The 17,207-nt window shown below is 41.7% G+C and overlaps 2 protein-coding genes across 2 annotated transcripts in view; one reads left to right on the top strand and one right to left on the bottom strand.

Annotated features, from left to right (window-relative positions):
- The window catches only part of LOC137792148 (A-type potassium channel modulatory protein KCNIP1-like), a 32,479-nt gene extending 21,793 nt beyond the window's left edge, over window positions 1–10,686 (top strand). Inside the window, exons 2-8 of the mRNA XM_068587653.1 lie at window positions 7,136–7,260; window positions 7,563–7,632; window positions 7,725–7,795; window positions 7,895–8,002; window positions 8,167–8,271; window positions 8,528–8,590; window positions 9,095–10,686. Of these exons, the coding sequence (XP_068443754.1) occupies window positions 7,136–7,260; window positions 7,563–7,632; window positions 7,725–7,795; window positions 7,895–8,002; window positions 8,167–8,271; window positions 8,528–8,590; window positions 9,095–9,142 (590 nt within the window). The 3' untranslated portion in view covers window positions 9,143–10,686. The remainder of the gene's footprint in view (window positions 1–7,135; window positions 7,261–7,562; window positions 7,633–7,724; window positions 7,796–7,894; window positions 8,003–8,166; window positions 8,272–8,527; window positions 8,591–9,094) is intronic.
- On the bottom strand, window positions 10,602–14,425 carry tlx3b (T cell leukemia homeobox 3b). Its single transcript, XM_068587640.1, has 3 exons — window positions 13,760–14,425; window positions 12,579–12,816; window positions 10,602–12,034 (listed from the first exon to the last, which is right to left on the bottom strand). The coding sequence occupies exons 1-3, from the start codon at window positions 14,187–14,189 to the stop codon at window positions 11,851–11,853; spliced, it is 852 nt and encodes a 283-aa protein (XP_068443741.1). The 5' UTR covers window positions 14,190–14,425; the 3' UTR covers window positions 10,602–11,850.
- Between the last annotated feature and the right edge of the window lie 2,782 nt (window positions 14,426–17,207).

The following is a 17,207-nucleotide window of genomic DNA, read 5'->3' as shown; positions in this document are numbered from 1 at the left end:
CGACAGCCTCTCTTTGTCTATACTCTTCTCCCACCTGTTGTTTTGTTTGCCTTGTTTTTGTCCGGCAGGCTAGCTGCTGTTTTCCTTCACATCTGTCATCGTGACCTCCGACAACTCATCTATCCAGCAATATTCTCACCTGGCATTTTTCTCTCCTCCCTGCTGAATTCTTCATTTCTCTTTCAGCCCCCGTATCTCTGAATTCCTCACTTAGGCTGCTGCCTGCAGCAATGTTGTCTCAATCGTCTATCTGTCTCTCTTCCTTCTCTGTCTGTCACTCCTCTGCTTCCCTCTCTTATCTTGCTTTCTTTGTGTTCTCAGCTTCCTCCTTCCCCGCCCATCTACCTCTTCTTTGTTTTATTTCCTCACTGTTTCACATGTTTTTCTCTTCTGCTGCTTTTTCCTCTCCTTGTTGATTCCCCTTTTCTCCCTCCCACTCCTGCTCCACGTGTTTCTCCTTATCTTTACTTCTAATTTCCCCCGTCACACTCTCTCATGGCAACGCCACAATCTGCTTTTCTTGGCAACCTCATCTCTATACCTCTCTTCCCTCTCCTCTCTTTTTATGCCTCTATTCCTTCTCTAATTTGTGCCCTCTCTCCATCACCCACGCTCCCATTAGCTGGTGTGAGTGCTTATTAAGTCATTTCGTCATTCTCCTCTCTTGGCATCTGGCAGTGTGTGTGTGTGTGTGTGTGTGTGTGTGTGTGTGTGTGTGTGTGTGTTTGTGTGTGTACTTCTGCAGATTAGACATGTATTTACTCAAAAATCAATATTGGCACGCTGCTACCTACGTGTATATGAGCTGTATTTGACTCACTCCTCTCAAACATAATCAGCGGTGCAGTAACATGCGAGGAGTCGACATGTGGATTTCTGTGTGTGTCTCCGCCTTGCATACACACAATCACACAACCACTGCAAACACCCTCCAGCACATCAGTCCTTATTCACAGGCTGAGGGTTAGTAAGCGAACAGATATATGTGTGAGCATGCAAGCATGGGAGTATACACTCTTTTATGCACACTCGTGCTTGATATTTCATCTATAACCCTTGAAATAATGTGTTCATGTTTGTTTTCTTTGAGGGTGCATGCATGTGGCTATCTGCATGTCAAAATGTGTCTGTGTGTGTTTTCAAGCAGAGCGTGTCATTGGACTTTCAGTGAACCACCCAAAGGCCACTCAGAGATTGTCCCTGTGTCCACTGCGGAAAACAATGCATCCCAGAATGAGAGCTTGAATTGTTGTGCAGCTTTTTGCATCCATTTTCAAGATACTCCCCCCAATCCAGCAGGGAGCCCTCGACCAGTAGAGCTGCTTGGAGAGCGATCCCCGCCTTTAATGAGGCCGGGACGAGCGAGTCCTCTCCATCGCCGCCAGGATGTCAGATTAGGCTAATTCAGATTATGCAAATGACACATCTGGCAAGGATTACAGGACATTGCATGAGAGGAGAGAGAGAGCATGGTGGAGTGAGAGAGAAATTGAGGCATCAAAATATAGGAGGAGATGGAGGTGAAATGAGAGCTAACAGCCAGCAGTAGTTTGTGGAAAGTTAGGAGTTAAATCCTGTTTCTGGACTGAAGTGAGTGTGTGTTTTGACGTGGGAGGTATTTTTTTGTGACACAGTGCTGGTTGGGGAGAGCGACAGTCTTTTCTTTACTGACAGTTCAGGTTGTCGGTGAATACTGTTAACAAGCTCTGAAAGAAATGGTTCAGGGGTTTTTACTCACTGTCAAACTCCATGTCTGATACTAGTTTGTGTAGTAATATTGGACGTGTAACTCTCAATGTCGCTGTTTCTTTTGGTTTTGGTAAGTTTGAATAAGTTTACAGATTTTGTTTTGGAACACGGATCCTACAGGTTATAATCAATAAAACAAATTGAAATAGTAAGTACAATTGGAAAAAATGTCTCTTGCGCTGCAGTCAGTTTCAAAGTTTCAGTTTTAAAAATTGTACATTTTTAAAACTGAAACTTGTAGAGGACAGCAGGAGTGAGTCATCCACTGATGCTATCCATGAATGGATTACAGAACAGGCCCCGGCCCCGTGGGTTAAGGGCCCTGCGAGCTTAGTTTGAAGTGAATGCATTGTTTGTTTGTAAGTCAAAGCGCTCACTCAATTGACCTGATAGCATTCAATTTCAGCTCAGCCTGCTGCTACCACTTGGATTATGGATTAATATATATATATATATATATATATATATATATATATATATATATATATATAATGTATGTTATAGTGTGATAAAGGACAAAAAAGCAGTCTGTTTGGCATGCTTCACCAGCATATTTTTGGTAAATGAAGGTGTGAGCGTGTCAGTGTTGAGCAGTCTGGTTCTCTGATCATGAAGACAGACATGTTGCTGATTGGTCACAGGGAGACGTGAAAAAACACAATATACACTTTATCATCCAAGTGAGGTTTACACTACTGAGCATCTTTTGAATGTCTGGCAGACTAAATGTAATGCTTCTCCTCCCACTAAATTAGATTTTACCCAGGCGTGCCACTTTAATCCCAGAACAGTACTTAACGCCTTGAAGACTCTGAACCCTCTTGAAGCAGCAGAGCCCCATGCAGCCTGCCAGTCCGTGGCTACACTTCACCTCGTCGTGCAATCACAGCTCCTCTTCACATTCACATTAGGACCATGAAGGAGAGCCCTCTGGTCACGCTGCATGTTTATTTTATCATTTCATGCTTCACATTTTAAAGAACATGGTACATTTAATTTGACAAATAGACATTGTGTTCTCATTTTCTGAGCTTTATCATGAAACGACTAAACATGTCAGCTAAAGTTGACGTAACACATGTAATGAAATGTACAACACGTCTTCATTAGACGCCTCGATGCACACTGTTGTCCTCTGTGTTATTCACTGCTGCCCCCCGCTGGTACCTGTAGGTTATAGCAGTGTGAGTATTTTATTTTCCGTCAGACACTTCTCAATATTTGGACAATATAAAGGGGATGGGTCCTGTTATCTCACTGTGTGTCTTCATAAATACTGATTTAGATAAAGTGTTGTTTACATTATAAAATAAGTCATTTTAAAAGGACACAGCCTGGTTTATTTATAAAAGTCACTTTGTAGTGTGTAATTAAGCCTCCTGTTGTTTTGGGAGGACTGTGTGTCTTAATGGGGCTGATTAATCAAGAGCACTGTTCTGCTCATGAACACACACCCACGCAGACACACACGCACACAGTCACAAGACAAACGCATGCGGTCGTACAGTAGAGGGTGAGTTTATCATTGTTCCAGAGTCCTCAGGTCGGCCTTCAAGTTCGAGCTCGGTTCCCCGAGAGTGAAGGACACAGTGACTGTAGAGCGGGGGAGACGGGGGAGGAGAGTTAGTGGACTGATGCGGAGGTCAGGAAAAGAGAGGCAGATGCCCCAGGGTGTTGTGAGACAGGGGGATAGAAGAGACAGAAACAGAGCGAGGCAGGCGAGTGCTGATCTCACAGGAGGAGAAGGCAGGGTAGAAAGTTTAAAGGCTTCAGCGAGAGGCAGGGAAACTCATTGTAGTCAGAATGGGGTGCGAAGCTAAAGCAAGTCCACGTTTTAAAGTTAAGGAAGTGGAGGAAGTAAAGGAATAAGAGGTGAGTTTGAGACACACACCTTCGAGAGGCCAGTGGAAAGAAAGAAGTCCATCAGAATGGAAAGAGAGGAGCAGAACGAGAACAGCTTACATGCCATAGCCATCGTTCTGCTGTGCTGTGGGGCCGTCAAAATGCTGCATATGCTGGGAGTCATCACTGTGGACGGTGAGTCAGTCCTACTATCACTACGATCACTGTATTCACACCACCGGCAAAGTTGCACCGAGGACTTGTTTTCACCGATGGCTGTGAGCAAGTGTTTTAAATAATATTTAAAAAAAAGGATCTAGATTATTTATGTGGGAACCTTGAGTAGGATTTTAAGAGAGTCCGAGGAACAAAAAACAAATAAAGAAACTGAGAATATATTTTAGAAGCTGCGAGGAATGAATTTTTACCTCTTGACAACTACTCATAGTCTAGACTTGCTGGTTTTGGATTTGCATATTTGATTTGCTACTTTTGATGTTCCAAATTTCACAAACTCAGTAAACATTACTTTTACTGCAATGTCGAGAAAACTGAGCCTGGAAATACAGAAAGCTTTACTGAAAATGAATAATGAATAGTTACTAAAATGAATAACAAATAACTCACGATCATATCACAACTTTAACTTGGATGTTTTGCACAACTCGAAATTTACAAAATCCAGGTTATGAATGTACTGCATGTCTTCATGTATGGATACTCTCAAACCAGTGATTTCAATTTACGGTAGATATACTTAAGCCTGTTTTTTTTCTTTGAATTCTTATATCGTATTTTTTACTTCATGCACATACTGTATATCATACTTTTGCACATGCTGAAATAACTTTTCCCTGCTAACCGGAGTGATCATAAGTTCAGTGATGAGAAGAAATGTGAAAGGACATAAACAATATTAAAGAGACAGTTTGGCCCCAAATCAAAAATACATGTTTCATTAAATCGGACACCATCATACGTTTCATCTGAACCTGAATATTTGAACCTGAATATGAACTGATTCTCACACAGCTATACGTTGTACTTTGAGATGCACTGGTGTGACCCTTCAAGTGCATGAATTAAGTTAAAGTAGGAGTGGAGGTGCAATGGTTGATCCAGTATGTAAGAGCATCACATCAGGATCTGTGTTACGAGTGCATTTACAAGAGTATGTGCATGTATATCACGTGTGTGTGTGTGTGTGTGTGTGTGTGTGTGTGTGTGTCATACAGTAAGCCATACCTGAAAACCACTGGGATTTGGGTGTGAATAGCCTCACCTTCATGAGTGTGAACCTCCGGTCTAATGTGCCACTGAGAAACACTGAACTGCCTGAGTGATGAAACAAATAGCCCTCATGGGTTGTGTGTGTGTGACCGTGTGTGACCGTGTGTGACCGTGTGTGTTGTAGGAGAGCTATAAAAAAAAGAGCTATATAAAGAGAGACTGCTGAGCTACTCAACAAAATCCGGTTGTGATTATGCACACACAATGTAGAACATCTGTGGGCACAATGTCATAATCTCTTGCTGGATTACATAATATGTGTTTGTATTTAATGTGGTTTATTACTGTTTAAAATCACTTGTCTGTACATGTACAATGACACCAATCTCATCGTCTAAGAGTAACTAGTATGATATTGGATGAGAGGGTCAAAGGTATGAAACATGATTGACATTTCAATTCAAACCTACGTTCACTCTTTGAGCCATCAATGTAGGTCCACCAAAACAGTTTGTTTTTCACTGTTTCACTGTCAGACTCTTATTGTTATTGATTGTTATTACAGAAAAATGTAGCAATACTTTGCTTGATCCGTTCTTTTCGTCCTGAGAAGACTCCTTCTGATGTCTCACGTTTTATTCACATAGTTTAATGATCTGAACCTTCAGGCAACGAGTCACATGACACAATAAGCAACAGGTGAGAGAAGAGCACTTTAATTCTCTGTGGAGTCCTTTCCATAATGTTGTCAGACACTTATAACAACAATCTGAGCCAGCTAGTGGAAAAAACAAGCAATTTTAGTGGACGCACATTGCCGGTGAGGAGTTGCCTCCAGCGATCACACTGCAGCCTGTGTAGCAGCTGCCGTCTGCAGCGTTCTCACTCAATACTGAACCATTTTCCAAAGTTGTTGGCCCCATTAGTCACAGAGATAGTTTTCCCCAAGTTGAAAGATACCACAGTTACCCTCTAAATCATGAATATGAATGAAGAGGTCTGCAGAAGCATACCATCGGAAGACTTTCGACTACGGTGTAATTCAGCGGGGAGAGGAAGTTGTCTCTGCCTGCACAATGAACACGCTTCTCTCAGAGAATGGATGTGAAGGTATTGTGTAATGAAGCTTTACAAAGCACTAATGATCAGGCCACACAGATACAAACAAAAATGTTTCTATTTCAAGACTGTTGATGTCTCACAATCTGGAGTGCCAAGGACAGTGTGAGCACTGCACTCTGGGACTCTTCATTAAAGCAGGACAGGAGCCCTGAGAAAAGCTTCAGCTCGCTGTATCGACACCAGACATAAAGACTGCCAGGCCCATTCAAACCACTGGCTGCTTACATCCTCTGATGATGGTGCAATGCTCTGTTCACTGATTATGCTAATTTGCATTTAAATGCTCAAGAGAGAGAGAGAGAATTACACTTGGTCACCAATCAGTCCTTTGGATGGTAAGTTAGATTTTTATAATGACGATAATTAGAGGTCTACAAAGGTAGAAACCTAGACCGACACCCATCTAAATGCCCAAGTGTCTTTTCTCCAAAACATTCCGATAACACTATGATTTTTAGCGAACTATAATGATTCAGGAGAAGATGATACTTGTGCTCTCTCATACACTCCTCACTAAAGCTAACACATCTGGACAGATTCCAGCAGGTCAGTGGCAGGCTTTCAGACTTTATTCTTTATTCAAACGGTTGCTTTACCACCAATACTTTTTTTTGCATTACTTTACTGCTGCACATTATGAGTTTATCATATTCCGTTTTTTTACGAGTATATCTATCAAATTATACACGGTTATGATATTATGTGTAATAATTACATCCTACATTGCTTAAGGGAGTATATGTGAGAGTAACGTGAAGACAAATGGGCTTCTATGGTACGTTCAATCATACTATGAGCCTATGCGCCTATCTGTGTGTGCGTGTGTGCGTGGTGTGTGTGTGTGTGTGTGTGTGTGTGTGTTGTCTCAGAGTCAGTGGTTTGTCCTCTCTCCCCTCCCCTCCAGCGGGGAGAGTAATGAGTTGTTAATGATAGGGCCGGTGAGAGGAGGAACATGGAGCTGTTAGACTGACCTCTACCTCTCCTTCCCTTTTAAAAGTTGAGTCTTATTATTTTTGCCTTTTCCCAATTGATTAGATATTTCAAACTTTATATTATTTCACAGACTCCCCGCCCCCGGTCATATGTCCACTTTCATCTTCTCTATATTACTTTGTAAAACTATACTTCCTTTGTTTTGCGGTGTCACTCTTTCATTGTGTGTTTTTAGGAATGTTGCTTTATGTTTCTTCAGACAAAGCTGATGATGACTTGGAGATGACCACGGTGTGCCATCGACCAGAGGGCCTCGACCAGATGGAAGCGCAAACCAACTTCAACAAAAGAGAGCTCCAGGTGCTCTACAGGGGCTTCAAGAACGTAAGTTACAGGTAGAATGGAAATTGAGGCTCTTTGTAAAACTAGATTCAACAATGACATCCTGGACAGATGTTCAGAGTGTGGAACTGCAGTCTGTTCTACTTTTGGTGATATAAGATGATAATAAACTACAAACTTTAGAGGTTTGACAAAAAGCCAGTCCCCTATCAACTCAGTTGAATCCTTTGATTTATAGCATCAACACGCTCTTCATCTGTTAAAGCCTCTCACTGTCCACCTCTTTCTGCCCCCCCCTCTCTTTCTGCCTCCCCCTCTCTTTCTGCCTCCCCCTCTCTTTCCAGGAGTGTCCAAGTGGTGTCGTGAATGAGGACACCTTCAAACAAATATACGCCCAGTTCTTCCCACATGGAGGTAAAGAGAGAGTGTGTTTTGTGCTGTGCGAGTCTATACCCGTATATTTTCTACCAAAGGCACTGACAAGCATTTTCTTCTTCTTCCTGCAGATGCCAGTACCTATGCACACTACCTGTTCAACGCATTTGACACTACACACAGCGGCTCCATAAAGTTTGAGGTTCACTTGATTCTTCCTATTCAAATAGCATTCTGGTTTTATTTTCCGAACTCGCTCTCCAATGTTAGATTTTCCTTCTGTCCTTTTGGTCTCCATCAGGACTTTGTGACAGCTCTGTCCATCCTGCTGAGGGGCTCCATCACTGAGAAGCTACAGTGGACCTTCAACCTTTACGACATCAACAGAGACGGATACATCAACAAAGAGGTTTGTCTTTGTGTCTGTGTGCATGCCGGATCTTTATTAGTTCATCAACTGTGGTCATATTCTCATTTTGATTGTGTTTTTACGCTAATGTCACACATCTCTCTTTCTCTCTCTCTGTGTGTGTGTGTGTGTCCGCACATGTGCGTGTGTGTTCTGTTTCACAGGAGATGACAGACATCGTCAGAGCGATATACGACATGATGGGGAAGTACACTTACCCTGTCTTGAAAAATGATGCACCCAAACAGCATGTGGACGCCTTCTTTCAGGTAAGAACATTGGAGTCCTTTAGTTCAGTCTCATAAAAAATGTAATTGATGATTGACTAAACAGAGATGCACCAGTTAATTGCAGGCTTTACATTTTGAAAAACAGAAGAAAAAGGGGTTTAGCATGAGCTGTGACATCCATTACGGCTAAAGAGCAAATAAAAGAGTATAAACTCATTTATATTTTGTATTAATATCTTAATGTCTGAGGCACTTTTGAGAAATGGATTGACAGTATGTGTGTTTCTCTCCACAGAAAATGGACAAAAACAGAGATGGTGTGGTCACTCTGGATGAGTTCATCATCTCTTGTCAAGAGGTACGCTTTTCTTTCATCTTTGAAGTTCGCTTCTCTCTGACATAATCCTGAGGATCCCTTTAACTCTGCAACAGACCTTTTTCACTTAAAGCATGTTGACATGTCACAATAGGAAATGCACAATTGTAAATGATTGAAGTAAAGCTGAATTTCATTTATAGATCAGAGTCATTGCTAATGTTATTAGTAACACTTTCTGCTTTTCCTACTGTGACGAAATGTCTGCTGGTAAAAATGCCTATTGTAGCTTTTTAAATGAAAAAGTCACTATTGTGCTTACTATTTATTTTAGTTTTTGGAGAATTCGTGCTTAACTTCTTCCTTTGCAGGTCTCACTATAGTGACTATTGATTAAGATCTTTGCCACCTTTGAGAAAATGTGTTTGTCTGTCGACAGAGAGCACCAACCAACCCTTTACAGGTTGCTACTGCCCTCTAGTGGCCAGTAAAAAAAGTTTAATGGTGATAGTTGGATGATTTTCTCCTCACATTTTTTTCGCACAGGATGAAAACATCATGAGGTCTCTTCAGCTCTTTGAAAACGTAATCTAGACAACAAGGAGGAGGGAGATACGGCGCAACAGACGAAAGTGCCGACCGAGAGAAGAGAAGAGAAAAGAATAGACGTAGATGGACATAAGTGATGAACATGAACATGCAAGAGAAAAGGAGCAGCATAGCTTGCCACTGAAATGAAAACGTGGATGTTGTCGCCTTGTGAAGGACGGTTGCCACAAAACTTCATGGAAGGCATCATGCGGCAATCCGTGGCAACAAACGTTTGGAAAACGCCCTTTGGACTCAAACCCTTTATTTGACCTCTCTGTAACCATTTACCTCGTCTTCATCTCCCTCCTTTGTTGCTGTCGCCGCATGGCATTGTGTAAATATACTGAGTCTTTCACATTGGGTTCAATACTTTTCTGAAACGTGTAAATTGAACCACATTAACAAACAGGACTGGAATTCCCCGAAGCGGAGAGATCAACCAAGTGCATACTTTGTGCATTACAGTTGGACATTATAGCTGTTTTCATCATGAATTTCTATGTGAATACAACAAACGTGAGCAATATTGTAAAGCATGCAAGACAGAGGCCTATTTAACGTGTATGTGCCGTAAAAGACTCTGTGGCAATATACTCAGCTCAGTGCATATACATATGGGAGGCCAATGTCTGGTGTCACATCTCACAGAGCCACCTCATCAGGCCAGTGAAGGTTTGCAGAGCTGAAGTCGCCCCTTGCAGTCTTTTGTCTCGTGGCAGCTTGCAACGGTCCTCTTTATACTGTGTGTGTTCCAGCGGTGTCGTCAGTGTTTCAATGTTGTAACAACTCTACTGTAGATATTTAACTGTCGTATTTGTGGCCTCTTAAAGCCGAGTGGAATTATTCAAGTCTTGTCCACGTGTTTCTGATTCTGACTATCTGTCTGTCTTTCTGTCAAACTGGATGCAACTAATTATTCTACATGAAACATTGTTCAATTTAGAGGTTTACTGGCCTGCAGAGAGTTACACAAGGACATGCACGTGTTTTGTTTGTGTGGTTTTGTTGTCCTGAAGTTTATGTTCGCCTGAAAATTAGTGTATTTTTTCTCACATGTAGCTTCATCTCCGGGACACCACGAGTCTGTGCAGCTCAACTGGCCGTGTTTCTGCCAGAGAGGAGAGTTTTGTCGTCACTTCTGTTAAAAATGTTGACTAAAGTTTCACTGTGAGGAAGCGACGGGAGAGGGAAGCTGAAAGGAGGCATTGTGGAGAAAGATTAGAGGAAGATGAGCGAGTAAGACCGAAGACGAGAGAGACCTTGTCACTGATTATGAAGGAATGGAAGCCATGTTTCAAATAAGAGCCATCGTTTTTGAAGATTGAGCAAGATAAAAATACAGATGTATAAATGATTTACCATCATGCCATCACTGTGCTATCTATAGTGGAATACAAATCCCAGACATACTTCGAGGTGACAGACAGGAAGACAAACAGATAGACATCTTTAAACTGTCACAATGAAATAATGTGTGTATTAAAATATTGTATAAAATCAATATATTTATCAATAAACTTTGCAAGAAACAACTTGAATTCATGTCTGCTATATTTTCCGTTGTCGCTCAATTCTTTTTTCCATAGCTTATAATTATTGCGTATTAAAAACCTCCAAGTCATTTGTTATGGTCCATCAGAAAGAGCATGAGCAAAAAGAGTCACAAGAACAGTTTATATTGTTATTTACACATATACAATGAAAGTACAAAAAGAGTTGTACAATGTGTGCCTCGATCCCAAAGGACACACAAATAAAGCATGATAATGTGCATATGAAAGAAAAATAAACGTCACCACCATCACAAAACATGCATCACTCCCTTTATTACCAAAATTACGGTCTCTTTCATATTTTCTTCACTTCTCTCCCTTTTATTAATGCGGTCAAAAGCATTTCTACCGTATAATGAAACATTTTAGGCATACTTTTTTTTGGGCTATGCAGTACACCACACCTGAGGTGATTGTGCTGGTGCATTGTCGTCGGAGTGGGTTCTATTTATAAATGAGATTAGAAGAAAGTTTAAGCACCAGAACAATTTAAAAGAAAATTTCTGAAACAGCTTTTATCTGCATTTTTGTAAATCCATCTTTTGAACACTGCAGGAGTTCTATTTAAAACATTTGTATGCAAGTAGACTCTATTGTTTATGTGTTGGGTTGTGGGTCTTGTAGGCCTTCACATGGCTGGAGTTCTTCCTCTAAATAAAACCGAGCCGACCCTTTCAAAGCGTTGCAAAGTCAGTTTTTGAATAAGAAGTTTGTGGTTGAGAGTAAAAACTCTCATGTCTCACTGTGGAGAACGGATGGCCTCCTTCAGATCTATGGGCTAAATACATTTCTCGGATTATTCTAATACACAGAATAATAAGAGCATAAGAGGACAATCACAGGGGGGTGATACTTTTTAAAGATAAGTTATGTTTTCTGTTTGCATTTGTGCCCAAGTGAGTTGGGAGATTTCGTCCAAGTAAGTTCGCTTTCTGCTTCAAGACAAACATCACTCACCATCATCTCAGGTCCATTTTTTCCAACCGTCCACTCAAATGGCTGGGACCCATTCTTCAGTTTATCTGCTCCAACATTTTTTTTTTATCCATTGCATGGATCAAAGTAAGTCCCACTGTCCTCATGTAGGTCTAATTTAATGGATTTATCCTCCCAGGGATCAGAGCAGCTGCTTATTGATGACAGCGTAGTGACTCGCGTCTATTCCCTCTCCTCGGCCCAGGGCTGGAGGTTCTGCAGGGCGTACAGGGAGGAGTTGTGGGCGCACAGTGGATCCGTCACCGCTGATTCGCTGAGGGACTTCTGGAGGGCGGACTGCTGCAGCTGAAGGATGAGGCGATTGGCCTGCTGACGCTCCGCCTCCCTTTCCTCGGCTGTCTGTCTCCTGAATAATGACGGAGAGGGGAAACCTTAATAAACTAATCAATAGATAGATAAAACGCGAGGTTATGTAAGAATAAAGGACAGTGAGAAAATAGTTCACAAGTGTGAACATTCCCAAAATCTGAATAAAACAGCTGTGATAAGTTCTTAGAAAAAAAACACACAATGTGTGAAAGGATTAGCTCAATAAAAAATATAGTTATTCAGTAGCCCTCGCTGAATAATAATAAACTACATTTTAGTCATTTTGAAATGGCGATTTTAAAATATATATGTGTTATTATATTGTATTACTCAATTGAAGAGGAAGAAGAAGAATACATGAAAAATAACTACATCAAAGCAGATTTAAATGAATTTTGTTTTGGGTTCTGGGGTAAATTCACAGGAAATGGCGCGAGGCGTCACGTGGAGAACGAGGAAAGTTAGATGTTTGACCAGTGCGACTGAAACACCCGGAACTTTTAGCGGCTTTCTGGGTGTGACGAAACGCCGTAACAAAAGGTGAAGTATTGCCCGCGTCGACGTGGACGCGTCATACTGACCTCCACTTGGTCCTGCGGTTCTGGAACCAGGTCTTGACCTGCGCGTCGGTCATCTTCAGGCTCTTGGCCAGGGCGGCCCGCTCGGCGCTGGCCAGGTATTTCTGCCGGTGGAAGCGCTTCTCCAGCTCGCAGATCTGAACTCTGGAGAAGGACGTGCGGGGCTTTTTCCGTTTGGGGGGTGTCCGGTTCTGGTACGGGTGTCCTATCCGCCGCGTGACGGCGAACGGGACCAGAGCCGCTGCGAGGAAGCAGAGAGACACAGACTGAGACGAGGGTTTCTACTGCAGCAAACAGGCTAATTCACTTCCCACTCTGTATGGAAATTCAAGGCCATACATCACAGATATCTGCCCTGTTTGACAACAATTCCCTATTTAGACTGTGTAAAGCCATATGTGAAATATGTGGGATGAAATTTATTGTGAAATATTAGTCTGGCCAGGTAGCCCATTGAAAACAATGTAATTATCAGAAATAAACGAATACTCATTTTATACGGATAATATCCGCACTGCTAATTACAGCAGCTCTATTGGCCTATTTATCTTGTCTTCACATGCAAGGCCTGATAAAAGCTCCCGTTCATCTTCTTAACATTTTGTATTAAATACCGAAAACACACCACACACACACATTTGAGTGTTTTTGGTAGTATTTTTTTATTTGAGAGTATTTTTATTTTACGTGTCTCTGTAATTTCTAAAGTCAATTATTGTACAACATAATAGGCGTATTCTTAGTTATGCCTCAATTTAGCCTATTTATTTAACTTGATTTTCACTCTCAGCAATATGACCAACCAATGCTGTTTGGTTCTTTACAAATAGAGCCTTGTGCATAATACGTTCGTATTTATTATATGATGCAGAAATTCAATATTAAATTCCTAAAATACACGTAAAGTCAGGACGCTGACACAAGACTGTTAATAATAATAATAATCATCTGTAAATGTAGTATTCGCCATTATTTAAAAACACTTCCAACACTAAACACTAAAAACACTTTGTCCTGTTGTTGTTTGTCTTTGTTTAAGGCCAATTAACCCTAAAACATGTCAGTTGTCTGTAAACGCCTTACACATTGGCAGGGGTGTCTTCAATGATTCAGCAGCATTTACTAATGTTTTAAACATACTAACTTATTAATGAGGGGAACCCGTCATGTTACAGCTGGTCTACCTGATAATCTGTCCTTGGCGAACCGGTTTCCTATCCAGGGGAAGCACAGTCCTCCGAAACCCGGGACAGCGCTCTGGACATGTGGGGCCGGGGGTCCCGGGGCTGTCATGGGTCTGTGTGCCGGGACTCGAATCACTCCCCGGCTGCCCAGACTCCTGCTTTCTCCGTATGAACCAGAGGTCTCCGCCGGAGGCATTATGCCGGAGAGGGAGATAGACAGCGCGGTGTATGAGGGCGCGCTGGCCCCGCTCGGGCTACCTAAACTGTAATAACCGTCCCCGCTGCTTAAATCGGATCCACTTTGTCTTCCAGACGTGCGCCCGTTTTCTGGCTCTGTTCCGGCTCCCAGGATCTGGTCGATGCCGAAGCTGATGGGCTCATGATGAGCCGGCTTTGGAGGAGGGCTCGGCGCGCTGGGTGCTTGCTCCATCCCCGTCGCTCTGTCGCAAAAAAAGGACGAAAAAACGGAACAGGATATTTTCAGGGAGAATCACAGCACGGTCAAACTGTACCAAAAGTAATCGCCAGTAGTGTCTCCATCGCTGTCCGGCCGTCTACCCCGATGCCAGCGTGTCCTTGTTGTCTCTAACAGGCCTCTGTCAGAGGACTGGGTCCTCTCTACAGGCTGTGGTGAAAGTTTGATGGGCGTTTGGAGAGATGTGACGCTCCGTCCTCCTCTCTGCGCGTCAAAACGCTCAGTTTAGCAGCTCCGTCCTCCTCCATCCCTCTCCACCATTCATTGGCTGGCACCAGAATGACTGATTGAATGTTAATGGAGGTAGGCCCACAATTTGGCACAATAACCAATATTTCCCATAACCACGGGCGTCAGCTTGTTTGATATATATATATATATATATATATATATATATATATATATATATATATATATATATATATATATATATATATATATATATATATATATATAATATGGCACCTCCATGCCTTTTGAGTGAGCCAGTATTTTATGTTTTTGTCATTATAACGGAGAGTAAGGAGCACGCGACAGCTTCATAGTTATTGAAGTGTCTTAGGTAAAAATAGTCGCACCAGGGATCACTGAAGATGTCGACGTCTTTGGTGACGAACATCTAATATTGCAATCGTTTTAACCGACTGCTGTTTGCCCATCTGTCTGCGTCTCATTTCAATAAATATCTTCACTATATAAGTTTTCGTGACAAATTATATCAGATGGAAAAACTTTTTGCACACCTTCGGTCTGATGAAATGATGCTTTGGCCTATTAACACTTTTCAGGCGAGACAACGTGCGCATCGTTGCTCTTGCTGTCTGTGTCACCTCCTCGAGCTCTATCGTTTGACACATGTGGAATGGACGTAAATAATAAGTTTGCACGACAGGATCAAAGCTGTTAGGAAGTGCTTTATAACCTTAAAAATATTCATCGTGGATGTATTATAAAGGAGTGACTAAATGGAAGAAATGTTGGTCTGAATTTGTATTTTTATTAGAATCTCTCATCGTTCACGATTTATTTATTATCACACATATATAGTCTTTTTTCTTTTACATTTCTTTAACATTCCCCTGCACTGTTTCTCAATGTTAGATGTATAAGATGAAATCCCAAAATATTAAAGTTTTTTTTCTCTCAATATGTTATTTATTTAAAGCTTTAAATGGTCACAGCTATAAACAAAATGTAAAAACATTAAACATTTACACAATAATCCATCCCAGCAGCTCGTATTAAATATGGCATGTGTGAGATTATTGTGACAGAATAAAACCGTTCCGTGTGCGTCATTACGCACATGACACCCATCGCGTTTGTCTTTAAAACACAACAGCAGCCTAATTGACCACTGGCTGCACCTATTGAGCATGGCAAAGCATTAACGTGGCCTTATTTGTTCCTGGTAGCCAGCACCACATTAAATGACCTGACAAGGGAAGGCCATGGGCTACTTCAGATAAACTGTCCGGGCTCTGGAAGCTGCTAACCGCTCAGATTCAATGTAACGGGCGCCCAAAGTGACCAGATAATCACATTTTCACTAACTTGTCAGACAAATGCGCGTCGGGTTCGGATGCGGCAGGTGGCTCTTTCGGCTATCACATTACGGTACTTAAACAAACTAATGTCCAACATATTCATTTAGTGACAACGAGGTTTATATTTGTAGGCTTTTAAAGGATCGGCTCAACCTGTTCATTAATCATCGTGTTTTGTAGGCATGTGTTTTAATGTCTGAACAATTACATTTTAGTTTTGGGTAATCCTGTCAATTTGACAACATTTTAAACCGGCTGTTATTATGTTTTTGTCATACATTATATAAAACGCATCCCGAACGTATTTGTATGTTCATCTGCATTCAAACTATCTTAAAATAAAGTAATAATAAATTATAAACGGTGAGGTCGTGCTACAAAATCACACGGAAATGCAAAGATGCTATAGAAGGTAATATACATTAAAAAAAGAAAAAAGATCCACATCTCGCCATTTATAATAAAGTCTTATGAAGCAATATGAGACAGGACGAGGCCCGAGGTGTTTGTTTGGCAATATGGACAGACTGAATGTTGGCTGGTTCACCCGGCCATATGCGAGCTCACCGGTGGCTTTTGATGGGGGAGAATTGGTCTTTTATAGCTGTCATCTTTGTGGACATTTTTATGTTTCTCTTGATGACATTTGCAAGAATAACGGCAATTGTGGCGGAGTTCGTCATTCCTACAATGATATTTAGATTGATTTAATCTGTGTATAACAATTAAACGACCATAGGAGGAGGCATGTAGATCACAACTGAATAACTGCTTTGTGGAAATGAATGAGTATCGCCCTTGTCACAGAGTGAAGGCAGTCCCTGCAGCCTGTACAGCAGACGGGGTCCCACTGGTTGCAGATGTTGGGGGTTAGTAATCCGGTGTAATCCAATGATTATGAAACATTAGCTCTGACCTACCGGGATACCACCGGTTACCCAAAAGCCACCGGGAGAAGCTCCAACCAGCCTCACTGCATTTATTGATAGTCAGAATGTTGAAAACGTAATTTCATTGCTTCATGATTACAGCAGGAAATGTAAAAAATAATTGATGCCAAGAGTCCACTTAAACACACACACACACGCCCACACACAAATACATACACACGCGCGTGCACGCACGCAGACACGCACGCGCGCGCGCACACACACACACACACACACACACACACACACACACACACACACACACACACACACACACACACACATGCACTGACGCAACCTTGAGGTTATCTCGTTTAGGCCCAAATATTTAGACGATGCTTCTGAAACGCCTGCAGCCCACACGAACAATTAAGACGCGCATCAATCCTCGTTTTTTTCCACATGGCAATATAAAAGCTGACACCCTGATTCCAAAAGTCCAAAAAAGAAACGACAACAAAAGAGTGAAAGAGTGCGATTTGTTTGAGAAATTACCA

Source organism: Clinocottus analis, unplaced genomic scaffold (assembly GCF_023055335.1).
Source record: "Clinocottus analis isolate CAN_PGR_092001 unplaced genomic scaffold, fCliAna1.0.p SCAF_10, whole genome shotgun sequence".
Classification (NCBI taxonomy): Eukaryota; Metazoa; Chordata; class Actinopteri; order Perciformes; family Cottidae; genus Clinocottus; species Clinocottus analis.
This window is presented reverse-complemented; position numbering and strand designations above follow the sequence as displayed.

What these genes read in the sequence shown, in the direction of transcription:
- tlx3b (XM_068587640.1), bottom strand. Translation starts at nt 14,189, where the DNA reads ATGGAGCAAGCACCCAGCGCGCCGAGCCCTCCTCCAAAGCCGGCTCAT. An exon ending in CGCCAAGGACAGATTATCAG is followed by an intron (nt 12,817 to 13,759) that starts GTAGACCAGCTG and finishes GCTTCCTCGCAG; the next exon opens with CGGCTCTGGTCCCGTTCGCC. An exon ending in AACCGCAGGACCAAGTGGAG is followed by an intron (nt 12,035 to 12,578) that starts GTCAGTATGACG and finishes GTCATTATTCAG; the next exon opens with GAGACAGACAGCCGAGGAAA.